The sequence below is a fragment of the Polypterus senegalus genome, unplaced genomic scaffold (assembly GCF_016835505.1).
Source record: "Polypterus senegalus isolate Bchr_013 unplaced genomic scaffold, ASM1683550v1 scaffold_40, whole genome shotgun sequence".
Lineage (NCBI taxonomy): Eukaryota > Metazoa > Chordata > Cladistia > Polypteriformes > Polypteridae > Polypterus > Polypterus senegalus.
In genome coordinates this window covers 8,776-36,135 of record NW_024377892.1, presented here as the reverse complement: position 1 = coordinate 36,135, position 27,360 = coordinate 8,776, and the positions used below count along the sequence as shown (strand labels likewise).

Genomic DNA, 27,360 nt, shown 5'->3' with positions numbered 1-27,360 from the left:
CTTCTGTGATGGCCTGGTGTCCAAGGATCACCCTGGTCATCCAACAATTATGGTCTTCTACATAAACCAGTGTCCCTCTCTAGATGATTAAAAAAATAACAAAAAAGAAAAAAAAAAAAAAACTTTTTTATGTGCAAAGAGCACATAACCATCAATTTCGACTATCTACTAGTTTCTCTACTTTCCTACAACTTTATATTGAGCATCTCTGTTTTAACTCCTCCCACTATTTGGAAACAACCATTATTTCTAACTTACATTTTAATTCATATTTTTAAATATTCATCCAGTCTTAATATTAAATTCTAAGAATACCCCCATAGTAATTTACAATACCTGAAATAACCCATCTATCCATTTTCTAAAGGCACTTCATCCTGAGTAGAGTCACAATGCAGCTGAAATCTATCCCAGCAAAAAGTGGACACAAGGCAGGAACGATATCTGGACTGGACATCAGTGCATTGCAGGGTGAAAACACACACACACTCTCACTATGGCCAATTTAGCTTTGCTAATCCACCTGACCTACATGTTTCACACTTGTCATTAAACTGTGAGAGAAAACCACAGCCCCTGAAAGAAACCCATCCAGACATTTGAAGAAAATACAAACTCAATTTATACAAAAATGCATATTTATATGAACGTATTTATCATACAGTTTTTTACTGTCTATCTGTCATAATTTATAAAATCCTTATTTATTTCCCCAAATGTAATAAAATGTTGGAGTGATCCTTCTTTTTATCCATCCATCCATCAATTATCCAACCCGCTATATCCTAACTACAGGGTCACGGGGGGTCTGCTGGAGCCAATCCCAGCCAACACAGGGCGCAAGGCAGGAAACAAACCCCGGGCAGGGCACCAGCCCACCGTAGTCCTTCTTTTTATACCTGTGGATAACAAAGCAGGCAGTACAAAGCCTGCCTCTGTATAACGGCTCAAATTAAGACCCCTGTGTGATGTATGAAGAAGGTGACATGGCCACCAGTTCAAACACGCTGACAAGGACAGAAAGAAAGTACATGAACAAGAATCATACATGACAAGGCAATGAAGCACACTACTAAAGAAATGTAAGATAGCCATGAACATTGCTTAAACAATACTGTTGACAGGTAATTTTGAATTTGAAATGCCAAATCCATAAACATAGATACTGTGTGCACCCTGAAAAGCTCGCTCATGGTGTGTGGTTTATGTATCATATTGCAAATTTATTTCCTGTAATATCTTCACATAGCATAGAATTATTTGTTGCAGCTTATTTGTCCCTTTATGTTGAGCCCAAATGGGTGGGTCCTCCCAAGGCCACCAGTGAGCATCTAATTTGGGATGCTACCAGCCAATAAGAGCACTCCAGACAATTACGTGCCCATGTAAACACAGATTTTAAGAAACCAGGTTTTGCCTTAATCGTGCTATTCATGTTAATCCAGTTATGTGCGTGAATGCAATCACACTGACTGTTAATGGATATTTCAGAGAAATAAAAGCAGATCCAAATTTGTCCTTGTTTCTATTTAAATGTACATGTCAACAAAACTTAAAAAAAAATAATTTATTATGGTTTTCCACATGGTAGGGAAGAATGTTTACTTCTTTGACTCATAATGTAGCTTTTTAATTCTTTTTATGTGGCATCAAAGTGTTCATAATGATATTCAGTAAACCACAGATACCGTGTTTCCCCGAAAGTAAGACAGGATCTTATATTAATTTTGCTCCAAAAGATGCACTAGGGCTTATTTTCAAGGGATCTATTATATTTATTTATGTACAACAATATACATTTATCCAAATACAGTCATGTCATCTTCTTCTGGAATATCGTCATAACACTCCACATTCAAACCCTGAATTTCAGCCTGAATTTCTTGCTATGCTTTTATGACTCTCCGGGATCGATGTGCGCGCTTCTATGTTTGATGAATGGTTCAATGTGGTGAAGCAAAATGGCGACATACAAATGCATTTGTGGTGCTTTTATAAGCATTGCATATTCCCCAAAGTAATGACACAATACATTTTAAAAGTCTCACATACCATCTTCTGGGTCATCTTTTTGTTTTTTTTTTGCACCTTCACATTATCATCAGAATGTACACACAGAAAAGAAAATAAGGACATAATGAAAATGTCTATTTTGTGACTAAAGTGCAAATTTCAGCTTTAAACTCGAAATGTCCTCTTTAAGACCGCCATGAACATCACCTTAAATCCGACCCAGTTGTTAAATCATTACGCGCTTCTGGGGCTTCCTCCTGACCTGACAGCAGCAGCAAGCAGCAATAGATCACCACACAGAACACATTAAATTTATAATATTCCAGCTCTCTGCATATTTAGAATTCTTAGATTTATACTTGATGTAAGAGCCATTTTCCTAGTTATAAGATTCATAGACATTTTTCTAAAATGACAAAGCATAATCTATGGAGGTTCCTAAAACCCCGTAAGTAGAATTGTATTGTTATATTCTTGCCATTTCTAATAGTTTTGACTAAACATTATTCTTTAGTTAGAGACAGCCTTACCATGTGTAAGGTATAGAGGGATACGGTTTTAAACCATGTCCCGTGCCCATGCCTATGGGCTCTTTAAGTGTGAAGTAACTTCGTAAAGATAAGCGCTTATATAAGCATGAAGCCATATGCTTAAAGAGTACAGAAGAAGAAATTATGCACTTTTAAGTACAGAAATGTCTAAAGTTTCTCAAGAAAAGCTAAGTTTAGAGAGGGTACATTTTTTCCTTTTTTTGCCTTTTATTCTATGTGTGTAACTATTTTTTCTTTTATTCTTGTGTGGATTATTTGCTTTTAACTTTCACTAAATAATTTTAAAACAAACTTTTGGACTGAGAGATTTCTTTTCGGTACGCGTTTTACCTGAGCTCGATCTAAGCCTTACACTTTGGCTACACTTGATATCACTTTTATGATGAAATGCATTAAACGATGTTTGTTACATTTTACAGATAAATCGTTAACTTTGTTTAAATCATGAATACTGCTAATAGTTACACATATGGGTGGCACGGTGGCAGAGCGGTAGCACTGCAATCTTGCATGGAGTCACGTTCCTTGTGATCCCTGTCTAGAGTTTGCATGTTTTTCCTAGTGGGTTTCCACAGTGTGCTCAGTTTTCCATCCAAAGACATGAACATTTGAGGATTTGGTGAAGCTACAATGACACTAATGTGTGTGTCTGTGTGTGCGCTTGTGTTCACCTTCTGATGCCACTTTGCTTTAAAGGTGATAGCATAACCCATTTACCATATATTCCATCTGTTGGAATGACAAATTCAGTACATTTTATTATTACATGCATTTAAAATTACATCCCAATAGATGGTGCACTGCAAATGTTAATGTTGAGGTCTATGTTGATTACTTAGATTTTAACTTGAGTTGATTAGATAGGTAGCACAGGCTGTTACTTCATAAAACAGAATGCGCAGAGAGCTAATTTTGTTTTTTTGTTTTTTTTTCTTTCTTTTTCTTTTTAAGTGCTACCTGAAAACATTGTTGGAATTTCTGGAAACAATGTGCTCCTCCCTTGTGTTGTCAGTGCACCAAAGCCACTAGATGTGCAAACTGTCAGTTTTGTATGGAAAAAGACGCCAAATATTACCGTGGTTAGGTTCTCATCTGGGAAAAACAACATTGTCCATGGATATCCAGACCGTTATTTGTTAAACAATGAACAAATAGCTAAAGGAAATTTTTCACTGGTGTTGTTAAATATTCAAAAAACAGACGAAGGGAATTATAGGTGCTACCTGCCTCCAGGTCAACCACCACAGGATGTCAAGCTCACTGTTAAAGGTAAGTAACGCAATGCTGTGCAGTCAGGCAAGGGCTGCAGAATTTGACAAGTAAGTGTTGGAAATCAGACTCAATGCTTGCTTGTATGTATTGTATATATGTAAGTAAAGCTTTCATGAATTTTGGAAAACATGCTTTAGAAAACAGCATTGTAAATGAAAAGGTATCTATAAAACCATGGATGGATGGATGGATAAAAACATGTTCCATAATGTCCCATGACATGCATTTGGACTAAGTTCTTTTGTGTGGCCTACTCTGTCATCATTACAATGTTCCAGATCTGTATCCATAAAGTGTACTCTTTAATACTTACAGTATTTTAAGAGAAGTTCAGCGATCTAAATGTCTGATAGTGAGGCATGGCAAGGAATACTTACAATGGATTCAGAAGGTATTAAGACTCCATTTTTTTCATATTTTGTTGCAGCCTTAAGCTTAAATCATTTTAAATTCATCTTTCCCTAATCAATCAACACTCAGTACCCCAGAATAATAAAGCAAAAGCAGAATTTTAGGAGTTTTGAACATTTATTAAAACTAAAAAACTGAAATATCACGTTAACACAAATTTTCAGACCCTTTGCTTTGGCTTATTTGTACCCCATTCTATTGATCATCATGGAGATGTTTCTACACCTTGTTTGGAATCCACCCATGGTCAATTTAGTTGTTTGGACTCATTAGGTAAGGCGCACACCTATCTTTGGAAGATCTCACAGTTGAGCAAAAACCAAGCCATGATTTCAAAAGAATTGTTGCCTGACAGGATTGTGTTGATGCACAGATATGGGAAAGGATGCAGCTCTTATGGGGTTCTCAAGAGCAGAGTGGCCTCCACAGTTCTTATTTAGAAGAAGTTTGGAACAACCAAACAGAACAAACCAACTCTTCCCAAACCTGGCTGCTTGATCAAACTGAACAATCTGGAGAGAAGGACATTGGTAGGTGAGGTGACCAAAATCCAAAAATCATTCTGATTGAGTGCCTGAGAACCTGTGTAGCGATGGGAGAAACTTCCAGAAGGACAGCCATCACTGCAGCATTCTACTGGTCTGTGCTTTATCATAGAGTGGCAAAACAGAAATCTTTTAAGTAAAAGACACAGGTAAGGACTCTCTGGCTGTGAGTAAGAAGATTCTTTGATTTGATGAAGATTAGCATCATGGCTGGTGGAAATAACAATAACTTGCAGAATCCTATTCCAGTGGTGAAGCATGATGGGAACTAGGAGACTAGTCATGTTTGAGGGAAAGCTGAACAGAACAAAGTATGGAGATATGCTCAATGAAAACTTCATACAAAGTGCTCTGGACCATGGTTCAAAGCAAAACAAATACACAGGAATGGTTTATGGACAACTGAGTTACTAAGCCCAATGCTGGGCTTGAACCTAATTGAACATCTCTTAAAACTGAACTGAAGAACTGAAAGTAGCTGTCTAGCTGACAATCTCCATCCTACCTGGCAGAGCTTGAGTGGATCTACAGAGGAGAATGGCAGAAAATCTCCAAAGATTGCTGTGTGAAGCTTGTAGAGTCAGATCCAGAAGACCTCAGGCCAGAATGGCTGACAAACATCAATAGGCTATTCCAGTCTTTCTTGGGTATTGAAGGTTGCTTGATGTGGGGAAAAACTAATTTACGTGATTTTAGCTCAGGGTTGCTATGGAATATCATTTGTATCATAATGAAATAAATAAAATGGCAAATATGAAATAATCACATGAAAAAGTACACTAATATATACAGTATAAATGTCAATAAATTGTGAAAAAATACAAAATTAAATAAAATTAGCTATTTTTTATAAAAAGTCATTTATTTTATTATTAATACAGTTCAGAAAGGTCTTTTTAAAGACCGTTGTTATTTCACAACATGACTTTTCCATTTCCAAATGGCTCATTTAATAGAAGCACACTCTTTATGTCAAAATACCGGCTTTCATGATAGTTTCATCACATGTCAGTCAAGACAAAGGCAGCCCAGCTGAACCTGTTCCTATTGGTTAATCGTTTACTGTTAAATACATTTCCCTAATCTTAGGTGGTAGGCTGCTAAAGACTTGATAGCACTACGTCCATTCCAACTAACGTGGAGGCACTTAAAAGATGGAAAACGCTTTGATGCTATTTTGGGATGGATACACAATATGTTGGAAAGCTCAGTTGTTTCAAAATGGTTACAACAAAGAAGAAGTTGTTAGCAGTTTAAGACTGACTGAGCACCATGTGTTCACAGAATATGTCCTTGAAGAAATCACAAAAGCAGGTGTTAATGCAGAGGCTGGAAATTCCATGTGACACCCTTCTAGATGACCGTCTGTGTGGACACGGCACTCTGTTAATCTTAAAATACTATCATATTGTGGCCTTCTGCGGGGCTAAATACTTGAGTTACAGTAACTCATTAGAAGGTTGTAGGGAGTGAGACCCTGCATTCCACAGACCTCAAGAACATTGAACACAATTGGTAGAGACTTTCAGAAAGAAGATGTGAGACACGCCCGGACACCACCAGTCAGAAACCACACCTTTATAAAAGCACACCTTTATTAAGCACCAAATACACAGTCCCTTACACAACACACAGTGCTCCCAGCACCAATCCCCCCTCTTCCGAGCTGCTTTTCGATGTCCTTGGCTGCCCTTCCTCTCCTTATGGGAGCTTTGTCCTGCTCCCACTCCCGACTCCAGCTCCTAGATTGTAGGGAGGCGGCCCCTTTTATTCCTACCTGGATGTGCTCCAGGTGCTTGATGACATCCTTACGGCAGCACTTCCTTGTGTTGTGGAAGTGCTGCCCCTTGCACGGAAGCACTCCGGGCATCCCTGGAAGGATCTTCCTCCATCTTCCCAGGTGCGGCAAAGTAAATGTTTCCGGGTTCCATGAGGCTTGCGGTGGCCACTGGTCCCTCCTTGCTCCTCTCCTGTGGTCCTCTCCTAATCCAGGGTGGTTGCCCCTTCATGGCCCGGAGGACATAAATGCCACCTTCTGGTCCTTCCAGGTGTCTTGGCTGGGTAAGAACCTCAGTCTTCTGTGACAAAGATAAATAGACTCATACAGGAGCTGCAGTTTATCCTTGCTGAATCAGGGTGAGTGCTAGAGGGAGAGAAAGAACAGTGTGAAGGGCCAATCAGATATACCAGCAATGTCCCATTAAATGGGTGGAAGGCACAAAACTAAGAGAGTGTGTACTTTTACCAGCCATTGTCATGAATTGTGTCAGTGAGAATATGTAACTAGGTCAAAGACTTTTAACATACAATTTATTATCATTTAATGAAAACACCTTTAATTTAGGGACGGCATGGTGGCGCAATGGTAGCGCTGCTGCCTCACAGTAAGGAGACCCGAGTTCGCTTCCCGGGTCCTCCTGCGTGGAGTTTACATGTTCTCCCCGTGTCTGCGTGGGTTTCCTCCCACAGTCCAAAGACATGCAGGTTAGGTGCATTGGCGATCCTAAATTGTGCCCTGTGGTGGGCTGACACCCTGATTGGCTCCTGTGACCCTGTGTTAGGATATAGCAGGTTGGATAATGACTGACTGACCTTTTACTTGGTCCAGTAATAATATGGTAAATTAAAGCTCTCCTTGTTTAGCGACTTCATTGCTTTCTTACCATTCATAAATAAAACTGTTAAAACAAAACAGAAAAAAAACTTACTGACCTCAATGCACTATTGTGACTATCAACCTGCAGCCTCCATGTGCATGTATCTGCATCACTCCTCCCTCTGCGACTCGCTGTTTGTTGTTCACTCCTTCTGGCCTATTTTATTCCCCTTTTGTATGTAGAGGATTAGACTCATTTACATCCCATTCTAAGATATCTTCAGGAGAAAAGAATTAAACAAAAACTGTGAAATAAAAACTTTAGCAAAGATACAAACAAGTCAAAATCTTAACTGTCTGAGCTAACACTGATTAAACAGCCATTACTTAGAACCTAGACATAACTTTTTCCCTCAAAATATGCCTATTGGAACTAACGTGAAACAAACCATAAGCTCAAGTGCTAAACATTGATTTAAACTCTACATCTATTTCAGACACACCTGAATGCTGTACCAATTCATTATTTTACCAGTTGAAATTTTTATTTGCTTTTCTGCATCTTTATTTGATGTTTGCACAGACTTAAACTTTTAATCTGTATCCTTTGGTTCATTTCTTTATAATGTGCAGAACTAACTTTTCTCATTAGCCTGATGCAATAAGGATGAAAGGTAATATCAACCTCAGAAAAAACATTAATGCAATAGGATTAATGATTATTTATGTAATTCTTGCAAAGTCTACATGAAAAATGGCTTTTTAAGTGGTATGCTTGTTGAGCACAGAAACAGGAGACAAAAGATTGTCACCCAGACGAGAGGTCTCTATTTAGAAAAAAGTTGGCAAGACCTCGGCGGTCTGAACAGAAAATCTAAAGTGGATATGCACCCAAACTTGAAAAGACTCATCTTCCATCATCTGTATTTATAAATAGGTATCTTTCAATAAGACTCTTTTCAAATACTTTTCCTGTTTTTTCTAGCACTGGTTTTACTGTATTTTATTAATTTTGCTTTATAATAGTATTGTTTTTATGTACTGGTAAGAGCACTTTGCATGGGTGATTGCCATATTCTCACAGGGGTTAGCAGCTGAGAACAGACGTCAACAATAGGAAGCAGCACAGTAAGCGAGCACCTGCTTTTGGTGATAGCCACAGGGGTAGCTTATGTCTGAAGACAACCGGTTGGTCTACTTTTTTCAAACTTTGCTTGAAACAACTCTCCATGTGCAGATAAGGATAAAGGATAAAATTTCCTTATAATTATGAATCTCCCCTTGGGATTAATAAAGTTATCTATCTATCTATCTATCTATCTATCTATCTATCTATCTATCTATCTATCTATCTATCTATCTATACTAATAAAAGGCAAAGCCCTCACTCACTCACTCACTGACTCATCACTAATTCTCCAACTTGCCGTGTAGGTAGAAGGCTGAAATTTGGCAGGCTTATTCCTTACAGCTTACTTACAAAAGTTGGGCAGGTTTCATTTCGAAATTCTACGCATAAGGGTCATAACTGGAAGCTATTTTTCCCCATATAATGTAATGGAGTCTTGAGTTGGAGATGGCCGGGTGGAGTTTCGTGACATCATCACGCCCTACGTAAGTACGAGAGAACAAGGAAGAACTCCAAGCACAAAACGCCATTTCACAATTGAGAAGGCAGAAAAACATTATGAAGCAAATGATGCATATGCGGAAACAAAGCACGCGTGAACCGTAAGTTTATATTAAATTAAGTTCATAGACAGGCTGCCACTAGCGCTTTGTAATTTAGTGCCTGCCCATATAAGGCCGCCCATCAGCGGCAATCCAATACAAACACTGCCGGTAAATGTTCACGGGTGAAGGACTGTGCTTATGCAGAGGAAGATGAGATGGTCAGGGTGGTGTTTGGCACAAACTCATTGAAACTGCGAGAAACTTTTAAGTGCCGGGTCTTAGCTGACATTACACGAGATGGCACCAGTACAGCTGGGAACCTTCGATGCAAGAACACCTAAGCTGCTCACGTGAACTGGACGCAATGTGCAGACAAAAAGCAACAGTTCCAAAGAGTGCTGAACAAAAACCGAATTACACAATTGAGAAGGCAGCAAAAAATATGAAGCGCCTTATACATACAATCATATTCATAAGTGCAGCTACTGCGGAAACAAAGCACACGGTGGAAAAAGTGAATGTCCTGCTAAAGGAAGACAGTGAAAAAAAACCCGTGCATGCAGTTTGTCACATCACAGATAAAAAGGAAGACGAGCTGTTTATTGATGCAGTAAGAAACTAATCGATGAATGAAACCTCTTATCTTTACAACGATTGACAAACACGGAATGTAACTTGAACACATCCTACAAATACGAGCCTGATTGAAAGAAATAATGATAATCAAATCCTTGATGACAGCAACATTCAATAACACTCACAAAACAATTACTGTATATTGACAATCATGTTACGTTATTTTTAAAATGTTCCCTTTTCTTTTTCATAACTTCTACTTCTCCACTGCGGTACACGGGTATATATATATAAATGTATATATATACCCCGATCTACTTTAGCATAGACAAGCCACACGCTGTGGCGCAATTGTAGAGTCTTCACCTCTAATGCCGACATTCGAGGTTCGATTCCCGAGAGGGGGTGTACTGACTATGTACGCGCTACCATTCATTTTACCTTCGATCTCCTTGGTTTGGGACGTATGAATAAATATTAGGTTAACGCAGAATCATGTTACGCTATTTTTAAAATTTTCCTTTTCTTAGCACAAGCACAGCTGAGAAGCTTCGATGCATGTACTCCATAACGCTGCTAAAAATAACATTTAATCACACTTTCAATTCCAAGCAAACGGAACTTTTGTCAATGCATGATTTCCTGGTACATCCATTACACTGATGCACACATCACAGCTACAAAAATGTTAGAGTCGGAATAAAGCGCTCCTACGACTGATCATTTCGACTACCCGAGCGTAAGCCTTGATAAAAGCATGGTTTTGTGCACACTGAAAAGCAAGCAAAATTAGATGCATTACAGAAAGCGGACTTTGTGGCTCTTACTGGGGATCATTGGACTTCCGTGACCGTTAGTAATTCTAAATACATCTAATTACAAAATGTTCAATGATCACACTGTTTTAGCCTAATGTACAAAATAATTTTGGCTAATGTTACTCAGAGTTTAAAGAGTAAGCTGGTCAAATTACCTTTTATGTTTCTGACTTATTTTTTAAGAAGAAAACTGCACTTTATGTTGAAATTTTGGTTATTATTATTTAAAGACAATACTATTCTGAAAATGTACTTAAAGTACTTAAACTACCACTTTATTTTTAAGTCTGCCCAATTTTAACCAGGGATGATATTTTGTTTCTGTTTTGAATTCAAATGCAGTTTAAAAGCTTTTTTTCAGAAATTAAAACAGCTTCAGTTTACAATATTCATGTCCATGTCTATTATTTGATTCTGTCGCCCACTAAAACCGCTTTTAAATTAAAAAAAAAACATTTGCGATTTGGGGCAAATTTACATGTGATTACATACGATTAATCAAGATTAATCCTTACACAGCCTCTAATTAATTGGATTAATTTTTTTAATCGAAGTCCCACCCAATATATATATATGTAGATATATATATGTAGATTTGTATATGTTGTATATACAGTATGTATATATGTGTGTGTGTATATACTGTATACAGTATGTGTATATATGTATATGTATATATATATAACTGTATATATATGTGTATAGATGTGTATATATATATATATATATATATATATATATGTTTATATATATATATATACCAGCAACACTCATGACAATGACAAAACAATTACATTGTCAATCATGTTACGTTATTATTAAAATGTTTCCTTTTCTTTTTACTTCCGCTGCAATGTAGGTATTTTGCTATATATATATATATATATAATATAAATAGATAGATATGACAACAACACTCATATCAATGACAAAACAATTACATTAACAATCATCTTACGCTATTTTTAAAATGTTTGCTTTTCTTTTTCATAACTTCTTTAACACACTACTTCTCCGCTGCGAAGCGCGGGTATTCTGCTAGTCTATTATATAATGTCTTTCTATCTATCTATCTATCTATCTATCTATCTATCTATCTATCTATCTATCTATCTATCTATCTATCTATCTATCTATCTATCTATCTATAAGGAATGCTGCTCAAAGTACTTTACACAATACAAAAGAAGAGTTAACCTCTTGAGGTTAGACCTGCACATCACTTGGGTTGTATAATGAGCAATAAAAGCATTGGTCCCAAGTGTCACTCGGGCTCTAAACTCAGTAAAAGCAAGTCTTCCTCTCACCTGGGAGCAAATTAATAATCTGTGAAGAGATGCATGCTTATCTACTTATTGTAATCATGGCAAAATTAAATTCTTAAGTTTTTGAAAATGTACACATGGCATAACATTTGAGGGTACAGTACACCCCCAAATTTCACGGGGGTTACGTTCGTCAGAGCACCTGCGAATTGTGAAAAACCGTGGATTTTGGATGTGGTTAAAAAAATGCCTATTTTTATAGTTTAAACCCTAAATATGCCCCCAAAACCCTTTAATGTAATTTCAGACTCAGCTTAATACATTATCTAAAAAAAAAGAATGTAAAGGTAAACTTGTACACTGTACTGCTATGTCTCCCGCAGTGCTAGAAAGTAAAATAGCGATGTTACTGCTGTATGTGTTGCAATTCATGCAAGCGCGTTTTCATTACCAGAAACCTTAGATAGTGCAGCTCGTTTCAACGACATCTTGGGGCTTTAACCCTTAAACTGCCACATACTTGGGGGTTGATGCATCCCTGGACACCAAATACTTTTTTGCTGCACTTTAAGTAAACATCACAATTTACAAAGAAAAAGTGAAATTTTAATGGAACACATTTTTTTTCATGCAGAGCATCAAAATTACTGCAACACTGGTCATTTTACACACTGCTAATGAGCTGTAAAAACTACTGGAACAATATGTACAAAGTGCATCTGTATGCATGGACAAACTCAGTAAATCACCGAGCCAACTGCACTTGAACTGGCTGCACTCAAACACACAGAGGTAACGCTGATGCTGGCAGGCTAGTCCAGTGCAGTGGCTCAATCCCAGGAACAGTGAGGCTGCAGGGTGCCACGCTTGGGTCACAGAATTGCACAGAAACACAGGAGACTGTAGAGACAGGAACTTTATTTAAACACTTCAAACAAACATGTCTCTTTCAGAAGTAAATGAGCTCAGTATGCAGTTAGTTCTCATTTAAAAGAATAGACTAACATCATATGGGAACACAATGGAAGCGGGACCCATAACAGGAGCAGAGGATGTCTGGGGGAAGAGAGAGAATCAAAGCAATCGGCCAAAAAGGACAGGTGATGTTCAGGCTTTTAAGTAAGCATATAGCGCCACACGAGAAGCATATCACGCGACAGAGCAGCCGCAAGTAAGCCTAGCAAGTAAGGGAGCAATGTGAATGTAGTCTATCAGCATTTTTTAAGAGGGTTTTTTGAGGAGTATCCGTGTCTTCTAGGGGTGCTTTCAGCCCTCCTGCCTACAAGGGGCTGACAGTGGTAATGAGCTGGCTGCTCAACGAATGTACAGCAGTGACTGATCAGCTCCTGTGTTCTTGCAAATGGCACTGGGAAACCACTATAGCGGTTGTGACGGTTTAAGGGTTAAGAGGAACAAAACAGAAAACACAAGAACACTCCACTGGAGATGCATCATAGTCAATCAGCAGCAAGGTGAAATGAATAACACTGTGTCCGGTGCCGCTAACATTCACACCGTCGAAGATTTCGATTTACAGTATTTATTTTTATGGTGGAGATTCCAGCGACGCACCCAGCCTTGGCCTGACCCGCAAGTACTCACAAACAGAGATAAAAACAAAGCAAACCGGTAATCAAACAGCAATTAAAGAATGTAATGAAAACAACAATACCACCCCTGTTCCCCTTACGGCGACTACACATTAAATACAACAAAGCAAAAAGAAAACACACACAGTAAATCATGAAAAAAGGCAATAGATGAAATGTAATGATGAAAATTGATATTCCAGAGATCCGCACGTTGAATGGGAATGTAAAGATAGTCCTACCGGTAGTTCCTGAAATGGTGACGATGGGTGGACTTGTTCAGGAGCGCTCCTTTCTTTGCAAGATGGCCATGAATCCACTTACAGTCCTCATGTACACAGGCTGACAGATAGACAATCCAGACGCACAAAACGATCCAGGACAAAATGAATAAGTACAGGTAACCCAACAGAAGGCAGGCAGACAGGAACTTTTAACACAAAGTACAAAAACTTTTGTTTTGCTTATGGTCACCGGCCCCCTTTTTAAAAGCCGACTGACAACCCTTGCCCCCAACAGCCCCAGCATCCTCAGCAGAAGACCAATCAGAGCCACTGCAGGGACTGCTGGGAGTTGCAGTTTCAAATTCTATTGGCTACTTTCACTATCCCAAGCCACATTTTCATCTACAGTTGCTTCCTGTTCTCTGTACAGTGCAGTATTGCCAAAAAAAGCCATAAAAATTGTGGAGTATATTTGCGGTTTCGCTAACAATTATTAGTTAGGTTCTAAGGAAAAATCTGAGAATGGCTGAGGCCATGGACTCTGAACCGTGACTTCACAAGGGGCTACTGTATTTGGGTTTGGGGATTGGATTATCGGTTGTGAAAGTTGGAGCATTTTTAATATTTTATTGACTTAACTCTTTCAGGGCTGATGTCCACTTTTGTCAAAATTCAGGAGTAGAGGATGGTAATCAGCTGTAAACTGCAACAAAACTTACTCTTATGTTTTAGTTTGACTCTCTTTGCTAGAAGGAAAGTTACATGACTTTGTTGATTTAACCTCAATTCCCTACATATGCATGAGTAGTGAATAGCAAACAACCTCTAAAATGGTACCGACATCTGGCGCAGAGACTAAAGTGAATGTGCAAAGCAAAATATTCCATGGACGTTTTCATAATTTCGTTGAATAGGACTCTGACTTGTCGGACTCTGAGTTTGAAGCAAGTGATCTGGACATGGATATCAAAAATGATAGTGAGGTACCAGCATCATCTGATCAGTCCCCAGCTGATCGTGGTGCTGAACACTTTCATGTAGCTGATGTGGCTATAGCAGTATTTGCCTGGGAGGACCACCACTTACAATGACAAGAGGTACAAACCATATTGTGTCACACTGTAACTTCCACCACCCACCTGCTGTGCATAGACAGTCAGGCAGCTGGCCCACCATGCATTCCTACTGACCATTGAGGTGCCCCATGCAGCGCTGCCGCCAGACATGCTGAACATGCACCAACAGCAGTCACAGCACATAGCAACAGATATTTTATATTGACTTATGTGTGAAACCATTGCTTTGTGTGCTTTACAGAAAACTACGTTTTTTGGAAAAAATATTCAGCCCTCAAAGAGTTAAAAGTAACAGACATCACATTTTTCCTTAAATATTTTGTACGGAGTTATAAAGAGTTGCTCAGACTGCCATGCCACTGTTTGTACGTGCAGGACTTTTGAGTATCAAGCACAGGCATGCTGTACTGACTACAGAAGGTCTGTTTTGCCAACAAGTTCAGACATGCAAAGAGAAAAATACTGTACAAAAAATATGCACGTTAAAATAAGACAGATTTAATTAGTGTATTTGGTAATTATTAGCATGTTTACTTTAGTTGAAGCTGTAAAAATAATTTTAGAGGGATTTTTAGGATTTATTTTAGTACAAATTGTGATATTGAGACACCCTCTTACACCCAAAAACATGAGGCTGGGTCTCAATCTTCAGAACGATCAGCTTTATTAACAGCCTTCAAACAGGAACAGCAAGCACATTTATTGAAGTGGGAGATATCACTCTGTGGCACACAAAAACTGCAGGCAAGCACTGACTTCATTAGTCATTCTGCCTTGGCTCCCGGCTTCAGTCTAGGTACTGATAATCCTCCTCTTCAGGTTGGGACCATGGTTGCTGATCTGCTATCGGGATTGGATCGTCCTGGAGGAGAGGGGACAAAGAGAAATTGGGCCAGGTCATTGGCTGAATTAAATTAACCCCCCGTATCATTAATCGGTCACTGGCAGAGGGATGCTGTACATGAAAAGCTGTGAGTGAACTTGTCACGGTGATGAGTTTTCTATGGCCGATGGACACACTACTGTTTGAAGGGGCTGCAAAGGCGCTGAAGCAGGACATGTAGCACGCGAGGCTGCGTGCACTCACAAAATGTTAGGATGCACAAGGTAACCCAGATCACCCAGTTGATTCCAGCTTTTCTTTTAACAAGTCTGTTAACTAACTACTGTTAGAGAACACTAACAAAATGTATTTAGTGTCTCAAAAATGTATAGACCAGTTAAAATTACATCCTTCAATAAAATCCAACATACAGTCAATTTAGAAAGTATTTGGATCCCTTCACTTCTTTCCACATTTTGTTATGCTGCAGCCTTGTACTAAAATAATTTTTCCTCATATCAAGCAACACTTAAAACCCCAGAATGATAAAGTGAAATCTGGATTTTAGGATTTTTTCAAATTTATTAACAAAAAAAAATCTTGAAATATCAAGTTGACAGAAGTATTGCTATGACACATTAAATTTGACATATGTGCCACCCATTATATTGACTGCCATGGAGATGTTTCTACAACTTGTTTGTAGTCCACCCGTGGACATTTCAGTAAATTGGACTGGAATACATAAGGCATACATCGGTCAATATGTGGTCCCACAGCTAACAGTAAAGACATGAGGTCAAACCAATTGCCCGCAGAGTTTAGAGACAGGATTTTGTCGAGTCAGAGATCTAAGGAAATGCCTACAGCAATAAATGTTCACAAGAGCGCAGTGACCTTCATATTTCTTAAATGGAAGAAGTTTGGAGCAATCACAGTTTGTTCTAAAGCTGGCCACCTGAGTAAACTGTAATCTAGGAATAAAGGCCTTGGTAAGAGTGGTGACCAAGAACCTTAGGCTTACTCTAAATCAAGAGTTCCCAAAGTGGTTGATATTAACCCCCTACAGTCAATTTGAACTTTCTAGGGGTCGATAGTTCCAATAAAAAAATTTGAGGGTCGACAACAGCAAAAATAGACCCCCTTACTACTGCTATTTGTTTGTTACTTCAAAACATCTATGATTCCAATAGGTACCTAATTAAGAAGTAAAATAATTCAAAAACACTTTTTGATAAAAACACATTACATACCAAACTTGGGAACTAAAAGGTAAAATGTGTCATTAAAAGAGTCACACATAAGAATGCATGAAAATACATGTAGCATAAACAAGTCTGTGCATTTCTTATCGACGTATCAAAGCAAGTGCTGACATGAAGTTTTTCATGCCCGCACTTGCTTTGTTACGTTCGCGGTGAGATAAGATGACGGATATTCGATATTAGCAGAATCTCTCAGTCTTGTACGGTCATGCTTTCATAAAACACTATAAATTGGTTTGTTTGATGTGACATGTACTTATTTATGATTTGAACTCTGAATATAATTATTTATTGAGGAGCAGTAGTAGTAAAAAGAAAATCAGAGGACACAGTTTATTTATTCGAAAGTATGAACAAAAGTACTTATACATACATACTTTATTTATTTATTTTTATCACAGGGCTGTCAAAATTGTTAATAAAAAGTTTTTATTTCTTCAGATAATAATATGACTGAACCAAAAAAGAAATGCAGACAGTACAGCTTGGACTATTTGTACTTATTCTTAATTTACATATTTATTTCATAAATGTCAAAAATGTAAAAAAAACTCTTCTCGTATTTTTTTGCTTTAATTTTCGTTAGTGCAGGTTTCGATATTAAATGTTGGACAAAATAATGCCATATTCGTAGTCCTTTTATCTTTTCAATCATTAATTACAAGTGATTAAAATGAAAAGTTTGATAGCTAGTGAAATGTTTAATATCGAGTACTGTACTAATTTATTAAATTGAGTAAGAAAAGTAAATTCACTAGGGGGTCGGTGGTTTTAAAAGTTTTTGGTTAAGGGGTCTGCAGCCGAAAAGCGTTTAGGAACTCTTGCTCTAAATGATTAAAGAGAACCTGTGTGGAGATAAGATAAACATTCAGAAGGACAATCCGGGTTTTATGAAGAGTGGCCAAACAGAGGCTTCTCCTCAGTAAAAGATACTTGCTTGGAAATTGCAAAAAGGCATCTACAGGGCACTCAGACTATGATTAAAAGATTCTCTGGACTGATGAAACCAAGATTAGAGTCATGTCTGGAGGAAACCAGGCACATCTTATCACTAGAAAAATGCAAATTCCAACTGTGGAACATGGAGGTGGCATTATCATGCTGTGCAGTTGTTTTTTAGTGGCAGAGACTGGGAGATAAATCAGCATTGAAGGATTGCCTAACTGAGAAAAGAAGAGAGATATCCTTAAAGAAAACCTGCTCCAGAAAAGTATGGACTTGAGACTGGGGTTCCAATAGAACAATGGCCCTAAGCACAAGCTAAAGACAATACAGGAGTGACTCAGGGACAGCTCTGGGAATATCCTTGAGTGGCCCAGTGAGAGCCCAGACTTAAAACCCAATCTAATATAGCTGGAACAACCTGGAAACAGCTGTGGTCTGGATTCCAACCTGACATAGCTTAAGAAATCCACAAAGAAGAATGTCAGAAAATTCTTCAATCCAGATGTGCAAAGCTTGTCTCATCAAACCCAAGAAGACTCCGAGTTGTAGTCACTGCCAATGGGGCCTCAACAAAGTAATGACTAAATACTTGATAAACTTGTGTCAATGGGATATTTCATTTTTTTATTTCTTTACACTTTTCAAAACATTCTAAAATCTGGCTTTTGCTTTGTCATTTGGGGGTATTAAGGGTTGCTTGAAAAAAAAAAAAGAATGTAAATGATATTGTCAGCGGCATAACAAAAATATGAAAAAAGTGAAGGGGTCTGAAGACTTTCTGAGTCCATTGCCATTGATTGACTGGATCATAAATTGAGGGCAATTGTGGAAAATCCACATCTTCTACAGTATGAAAAGTATCAAGTGTATGAACACGTGGTGCATTGTTATCAAGAATCTGAGAAGAAACCACTGACTTTATTTTTGTCCAAGTAACATACTGAAATATAGTAAATGCCTTGGTGATGTGTTTGGGGGGAAGAAGAAGCTGAAATAGATTCAGTTTTACAGATAAAATGGAGAGTGTGTCTCAGAGGAACAAAGGAAGACGTATAGTAAATCTTAATTTTTAAATGAAGCTCTCTGAGCCATCAATGGAAACAACCTAATGGATCTGGTCAAGGAGTTGCCTCAGACTCAATAGGTGGGGTTCATATTTTAAGCTATGACCAAATTCTGTGGAACCCCTAAATGAATATGACCAAAAAAAAAAAAAAATTCTTGTTGGGTGGCACGGTGGCACAGTGGTAGTGCTGCTGCCTCGCAGTAAGGAGACCTGGGTTCACTTCCCGAGTGGACTTTGCATGTTCTCCCCATGTCTGTGTGGGTTTCCTCCCACAGTCCAAAGACATGCAGGTTAGGTGCATTGGCGATTCTAAATTGTCCCTAGTGTGTGTGTGCTCTGCGGCGGGCTGGTGCCCTGCCCGGGGTTTGTTTCCTGCCTTGCACCCTGTGTTGGCTGGGATTGGCTCCAGCAGACCACCTTGACCCTGTAGTTGGGATATAGCAGGTTGGACAATGACTGACTGACAATTTCTTGTTATCACACAAAAATATCTCATGACACGTGAAAATATCTTGTAACATGTGAGAAGTAACTTTTTTTGTGTTGAAGATACATTTTTATTCAATTTCAGAGAAAGCTTTCGAGAAAATATGGGTCAGAATTTATTTTTATTTGATGCATACTATCACTTTTAAACAAAGTTAATTTTGTTTATGTTACAGTTTGTTTTTAATTTAATTTTTATATTTTTTTCTTTTTTTCTTTCTTCATTTTGTAAAGCACTTTGTGCTTCATCATTTGTAAGAAAGTAAAGACCTTTTTTGATTGTTTAGATTTAGAAATGCACTACACCACATTTTGCATATTCAGTCGTGTTCCAGTAAATCTGTGAGATGGATGTGCTTCTCTTTGTCTGCATAGCTTCTCAGTTCTAAAAGTGATGGCTGATAGGCAGACTGATGCCCATGTATGCCCTGTACTTTGTCTTGATAGTTAGTGCTGAAAATGAGGACTCACAAAGCCAAACTCTCTGTAATTATCATCATATTTTCCTTTTAGATGAACGTAACTTTTCTCACTTCACAAAATAGACACTTGACCCACAAATCATCATTTACTTAAAAGTTTTCTTTTTCTCAGTCTAACCAATTAGCTTCTGTGTGACTGAACTTAACAGAGTCATAAGTGATTGACAGTTAGATATGCAAAATGAGTGATTCAAGACTTCACAATCATTTTTATTGGCTCAGAATGGGAGTGACTGGGACTCAGAGGGTCTCAAACTGTGTTAAAAGGTCAAGCTTTTAAATACTGTATTGTTGTTTAAAAGCTGATGTACAAGTCAGAGAGACGCATGATGACAGCTAGTCAGATTTTGATTGACTGTCGGAAAACAGGGTTTGTGGACAGGCTGATGCTGTTATGCTATCTGGAAAGAGTCTTTGTTTTTTAATGCTGCTTTGGTTAGTTTAATAAAGGTCATTATTTTGCATTCAAGTTTAATATCTTGTGGAAATTGTTTAAAATACAGGGAAGAAGAGAATAACCAGACCATTAGTACATCAAGTATATCCATAGCAGTAGAGTGTTGTACCATGTTAGCCATAGATTGATACAGGAGAAAGTAGGATGAAATGACACCTTTATTGGCTAACTAAAGGTTAGGTTACAAATGCAAGCTTTCAAGGAAGGTATTGAATTTAAGCATAAGTTTGTATTCCCATTCTCTCTGCTCATGTTGGGTCTTGAAGTTATCCATAAGCACAGTGAGCCTCAGATCCTTTATGCTGTGGCCATTACTGTTAAAGTGTGCTGCCACTGGAAGGTCAATACTGTTCTGATTAATATGAAATCTATGTGAGTTCATTCACTGGTGCAGTGTCTGACCAGTTTCCCCTACATACTGTCCAGTGTTGGGGCACCTTATGCACATGATTAGGTAGACCACATTAGCAGATTTGCATGTGAACAGACCCTTTATTTTATGCTCCTGCTGGCAATGTGGTATAACTACCTGATCTGTCGTGTAGATATGTGCACAGGTAACAGTAATGGCCACAGCATAAAGGATCTGAGGGTCACTGTGCTTATGGGTAACTTAAAGACCCAAAAGGAGTGGAGAGAATGGGAATACAAACTTACACTTAAATTCAACACTCTACAAAATGGTCTGAATAGAGGCAAGAGTTTTATGAGCAGATATGTGGACTAACAGACTGATTGACCAGCTGACTACATCAGAGGCCTATCTCATAGACAGTGCACTTCAAAAAGACCTTACAGGGCTTTCTCTAGTGATGGTTATCTTATCTCTACATTTTATTAGTTCATTGTTCTCTACCTTGAGGGTTAATTCATCTAAGGTTTACTAATTTTGCTAACATTTGCACACAAAGGTTGTTAAGATGAAAGAAGAAAATCACTTAGCTGTATAAGTGAGAGTATTTTTCAGTTTCTTTGTTACACCTCGCCTGATGAAGGAGCCTGAGCTGCCTGAAAAGCTTGAATTTGCAATATATTTAGTTAAACAATAAAAGGTGTCATTTCACACTACTTTCTCCTGTATACATCATGTATATGTGATATTTATGAATTACTTACCTTACTTGATATGTATCATGAACCTCACTTTGAGAAACACTTCTGTATGCAACTGTAAGATGTATTGATGCACTATTTGTGTATTACCAGGGGATGATACTGTTTCCATATTTTAGGGTACTTCATAATTATAAATGATGTTGTATAATGTACAATCCTGTCTTTTATTTATTTATTTATTTATTTTTTGTGTCATAGAACCTGAAGCTGTAGTCACTGAAAAAAGCAAGAGTTTAGGAAAAGAACCTGGAAACACTGCTGTGAATTTAATTCCACAGAAATATGTTGCATTCCTCATTTCTTCATCATTTCTACTCTATCTTGTGGGATGAGTTTTAGATGTAAGTTATCATTAAAGGTACAGCTGATTATAATAACTTGAACAATATATACTGTATAACAGTACACAATTGTAAATTGTGTGATATAGGATATGGCCAAAAGCGTGTGGATTCCTCTCCAAATGTTTAAATTCATGTGTTGCATTGTTAACTGATGCATAAAATCAAGTGCCTAGCCATGCAGTCTCTCCTGACAGACTAAAGAGTTTAGTTACTTTAAACATTGCACTGTCATTGGATGCCATACATCAGAATACGAAACTTTTGTTCTCCGAAATCTGGCTCGGGACAACTGTAAATGCTATTATTGTGAAGTAGAAGTGTCAAGGAGCCACAAAGTGGTACATAACGCAAACTCACAGAGCGAGGTTGTTGAGTGCTGAAGTGTGTGAAAATGGTCTTTCATCTGTGCCATTGCTCACAACAGAGGGCTATTCTGCCAATGAAACAAAGTCAGCACTAGACATGTGCATTGGGAGCTTCATAGCTTTCAATGGCTGCATCAAGATTACTATGTGCAAACATGTTCTTTAGAATGATGACTCACACTTCATTATCTGTCTGATGGACCAATCTGTGTTTGGTGGGTGCCAGGAAAATGCTACTACCTTCTGAAATTAATAATATCTAGTGTAAAATCTGGTAGAAGAGGGATCATGGTAGGGTTTGGAGCTAAGCCCTTTGGTGCCAGTGAAGGGTCCTGTTAATACTGTGGCTTACAAATGCATTTTAGACAGCTGTGGACTTCAGCTTGGGAAGTCCTCTTTATGTTTCAGCATGATTGTGCCTCTGTGTATAAAGCCAGGCCACATGGAGGAACTTGAGTGGCCTGCACAGAGTCCTGATCTTAACCCTACTGAACACCTTTGGAATAAATTAGAATCCAGATTGTGAGCAAGGTCTTCTTGTCCAGCACCAGTACCTGTCCACACAAATTCTGTTTTGGCCGAATGGGAAAAATTTCCTACAGACACACTTAAAAACTTCTGGAAAGAAAAGAGCAAGCTGTTTTAGCCACATTGTTAGGCCAACTCCATATTAATGCCAATGGTCTTGGAATGAGAATGTTCACCAAACTTATATTGGTGTGATAGGTGTCTACAGACTTTTTTCCATATTATAATGTTCTTGAAATGTTCAAAAGGGTTGAGGTCAGGGCTCTGTCAAGGCCACTCAAGTTCCTCCATATCTTTATGTACATGGCACAGTCCACAGAAGCACATTCATGTAGGGACTAAAAGGATCTTCAACAAAGTTGGAAGCATACAATTGTCTAAAATGCCTCTGTCTGCTGCTGCGCTACCAAGACCCTTCTTTCACTGGAACCAAGGAGCCTATCCCAAACCCTGCCATTTTCCTTTCTTTTCCAAGCTTTACAGTGGTTACTATACAATCCAGACAGTAGATTTTTCCTGGCATCTTGCCAAACCCAGATTGGTCCACCCAGATTGACAGATGGTGAAGCATAAGTCATCACATTTTTTTCCACTGCACCAGAATCCAATGGCAGCATGCTTTACATGACTCCAGCTGATGCGTGGCATTACACATAGTGATTTTAGAATTGTATGTAGCTGTTCGGCCAAGTAAACCCATTTCATGAAGCTCATGCAGCCACCCTGCTCTGTTAGTTTGCATGGTTTACCACTTCATGGCTGAGCTGTTATTGCTCCTTGATGCTTCTATTTCACAATAATAGCACTTACAGTTCACCAAGGTAGATCGATGAGCTCTGTAACAAATATAAAATCAGCTGTATGCTTAGAGTGCCGATTCTTAAAAGCCTTTACGAAACATTGGGTTGGGCCCGTCCCTAGCAAACATTAAGCGTGTGACAGGAACTATCCCTGAAAGAAGTACCAGCTCATTATTACTTCTGCACCATCATATCCTGACATATTTAATTATTAACAGTATGCATTATATATGAAGTTAACAGTTTATCTGTTAAATGTAATATGCATACTTCAGTGGATTTTATCATAAAAATGATATCAAGTATGCATGCTAGTATTCTAACAGCACACAGCTCAAAGATGATAGCTCTTGGAAATCTAAATTGACTTAAAAGCCAGTTGTCATCATCTATAAATATGCACTCTCTTCTATTGAATTGAATTGAATTCCTTTATTGTTATTGTATGGTACAATGAGACTCAAAATGAAAATCCTTTATAAATTTATGTTACCATAAAATAGCAATAATAATAATATAATAAATAATGATGAAAAATATACAAGATGAAAGCATAAGTACAATATACATGTACATACAGTGCAGATAATGCAGATGGTTCATAAAATGGCTAAGGTTGTGCTATATTACAGTTGTAGTTCAAGTTTAAAGTGAGGTAATTGTACAGTTCTACCGGGAGCACTTAATGGACTAATTGAATGCATTTAGAGCTCTTGGGACGAAAACTGATTCTGAAGTGTGAGGTCCCTGCAGGAAAGGCTGTGAAGCATTTGCGGATGGTATAAGCTGAAATAGACTGTGTGCATGGCTGAGTAGAAATTCACGCAGATGCTGGTGGCTTTCTTTACACAGCGTGTGCTATAAATGTCCTCCTACACCTGGAAGCTGTATCACAATAATTCTCTGCACTCTCGACACAACCCACTGTAGAGCTGTGAGTCCACAGTCAGATGTAGGGGTTAAAATACTCTGAGTGGTGCACTGAGAGTAACAACGCTAAACAAGCTATGGCATTTGGAAAAGCTTGTTCATTTTGTTCACCATTATAGTGTTACAAAATGATTACAATCAAGTGAATTGCATTTGTAGATGATATGCAATTAATTTCAGGGTATTTTATAAACCCACATCATTGATGCTAATCTCAAAAAGGAGACCACACAAACAGTAGCACTGCTTTGATGCTGGGTGCCCCTGTTTAAAACCGAGCAGAAAAGATGTGTACGCAAGGTCTGAGGCTGCTGTGAAAATGTGTGTGGCTTTACACCATGTTTAGTTTTTATATATTGCAATGTGAGCATAGAATTGGGGGCACACAACATTTTTGTGAATATGCACTGTTTATGCACACAAGGTTCTGGGTCTTGTGCCATGATGGAGTTGCTGATAGATGGCATTTCTCCAAAGCATATTTAAGTAGTTTATCAGGCATCACCTGAGCTCGACAGGGGGAGTTAGTATGGACATCCATCAGTTCAGTTTGCCACAGGTGGAATGCAATCAAGTTCTGGATACATCTCAAGGAGAATTAAAGCAAACAGGGCGCATTGGCACAATTTGGAAGGTCACAGCAAATGGCCAGAATGCTTCTATGAGTAAAGATATTTCCATTTTGTTTTTTCTTATAAATTTGCAAAACTTTCTGAAAACATGTATTTACTCTGTCATTATGGTCTATGGCGGTGTTTCTCAACCTTTAAGTATTTGCGACCCAAGTTTTCATAAAAGTTTTAATTGTACCCCCTAATGAAAGAAGCCCACTAATACCAATTTGTTCTTTTTTAATTAATGATATTATCATAGATATTACAGATTATTCCTGTTTGGTTTTAAGTCCCAATTATTTCATATTTAATGCACTGAATTTCTTTTTTGAAGTCAAACTGCAATACTCCTAACTAGTTTTCTTGTCTTAATTTTCAGATCAGAAGATAAAGAAGACAATCTAGTTAAATCATATAATTTAAAACTTCTACAATTTCTGCCTGATTAAATTAGATTTGTATACTTGGTAGATTCAATTTGAGGGGAAATGTTATTTTTTTAATACAAAATATGATTAGCAGTAAAAAAAACAAGATTCTCTGTCAGGGTGGCACAATTAAAGCACACACAACCATACTTCAAGGGATAAAAAGCAAAAAAGTGGCAAATGCATTCACAGTCAAGGTATTACTGCTTTTTATGCTGTGTAGTCACAATGGATGCAAAAACATCTTCCCAGTGGTCCAGTTGGCGATTTACTCAAACAATCGCTGCCTGTAAAAGAGTAAGGATTTAAAAATATTAGACTGTATTAGCTTTACATTCTGAGTCCGTGATGACATGCCCACTGCTTGGTTCCGAAAAGCTTGCAGATGCTTGCTCTGGAAAATGCATATACTGAAAGGTAGCACCAAACTGTGGAATTTGTGGGACGGGACTTTAGGTGATCTTCCAGTGATTAACAATTCTGTAGGAGCTTGACATTGACATTTTCAGAAAACAGTAAATTTATATCAACCCTACAAATCCAGAACTGCCTGGCTTAATAGCTGCTTGTAGTAGTAAATACCTGCGTATGGTCAGGTTATGCTTTTTAGACTTTTTATACATAATGCAGTTTTATACATTCCACTTTACAGTTAGCCCTTAATTTATGATTTTTTGTTGTCTCTCCATTTGTGTGTAGTGTTTCCCCTTGTGTTACAGTGCCTTGTGTAAGTAAGTATTCATTCCCCTAGGTGTTTGTCCTGTTTTGTTGCATTATAATCTGAAATTAAAATAGATTTCATTAGGATTTTACTTGCTTGCTGAGGCAGAGGCGCTATGCATGCCAGCCACTTACTGTCTGCTACTTTCAGCGTATGTGGATTTCACTTTCACCAAACAACAAATCTTTTAATTCTCACCTCTTCATTGGGAAGAAACACTACTTTTCCCTGATGGCAACACGAATTAGATGATCTACAAGTCTCTGACTTAAAGTTTAAACCCGAACAATATCTATCTACTTTTGTCATATCACCTACTGTATATACTCGCGGATAAGTTCTCCCACTGATAAGTCAGGACTTGATTTTACCGTATAATTTCTGGTATTTTATAATGTCGGTCATGTAACTCTCGAATCACGGAAAACTCACGCTATTGATTGAAGAGATTATGATATACTAACGCCCACCCATCTGAGAGAGTAACACGGCCTTTTTTCTATGTGGATGCGGCAATGCGCTGTATCAGCGTGTGCTCCTAACCTCCCTCTCTCTCTCTTTCTCTCTATTGTGCATACGTGACCACACAGTAATACCCAAACTATTCCGAAGCGACGTTTGCACTGTTTTGTGTTTTCTGTATCTCACACCCTCATACACCTTTATCGTAAGAACATCCCTTATACGATGGAGCGCTAGATCAGAAGAAAATAAGTTGGCTTTAAATTAAATGTCATTGAAGTAGCGTGTGAAGTTGTTAACTGTGCTGCTGTGCTGCTTCAATACGTTTGAGAAACTGATTTGAGATTGGAGGAGGCAAGAAGATATAAAACAAAAAACAAACAATTTAAATGTCGAATTTTTGAATGGGTGTTTAAGCATGTATATGCTTTCTGTAGGCCTATATGTAACAGAGAAATTATTACCAAGTAGGGTGTATTCCTGCCTGAAATTGTGAAGTGTGTTTTCTCCCCTACAGTTTTTAGCTGTTGTAGTGTAATACCATTTTTACTACACAACTCTGTCTACTTCAAGTGTACAGAACAAAACCTGACTATCATCTCCAAGGACCCAGAAAGGAACAAAGGCATTCAAGAGACCCAAAAAGAGACAATGTTTCTTTAAAGAAGTCATATGGGCCATAAACATGGGAAGATATCCATTTTGAAAACAAATGTGGATTAACAGTTTTACCTATTAACTCAGTAACGTTGACCATTGATGTGTTCATTGATATGAGCAGTGCTGATGAATGAGATGGCACTGTAGTAATTCAAGTCTGAATACTGGCTGAGAGCAGTATACAGTCGTTGCCAAATGTTTTGAGAATCATCCAAGTGTTGATTTTCACAAAGTTTGCTGTTTCAGTGTTTTTGGATC

At 38.0% G+C, this 27,360-nt stretch overlaps 1 protein-coding gene across 1 annotated transcript in view; it reads left to right on the top strand.

The window, feature by feature from the left end:
- LOC120519498 (CD276 antigen homolog) overlaps positions 1 to 25,527 on the top strand; it is a 43,098-nt gene extending 17,571 nt beyond the window's left edge. The window contains exons 3-5 of the mRNA XM_039742490.1: positions 3,516 to 3,833; positions 21,449 to 21,591; positions 25,211 to 25,527. Of these exons, the coding sequence (XP_039598424.1) occupies positions 3,516 to 3,833; positions 21,449 to 21,582 (452 nt within the window). The 3' untranslated portion in view covers positions 21,583 to 21,591; positions 25,211 to 25,527. The remainder of the gene's footprint in view (positions 1 to 3,515; positions 3,834 to 21,448; positions 21,592 to 25,210) is intronic.
- Positions 25,528 to 27,360: the final 1,833 nt, after the last annotated feature.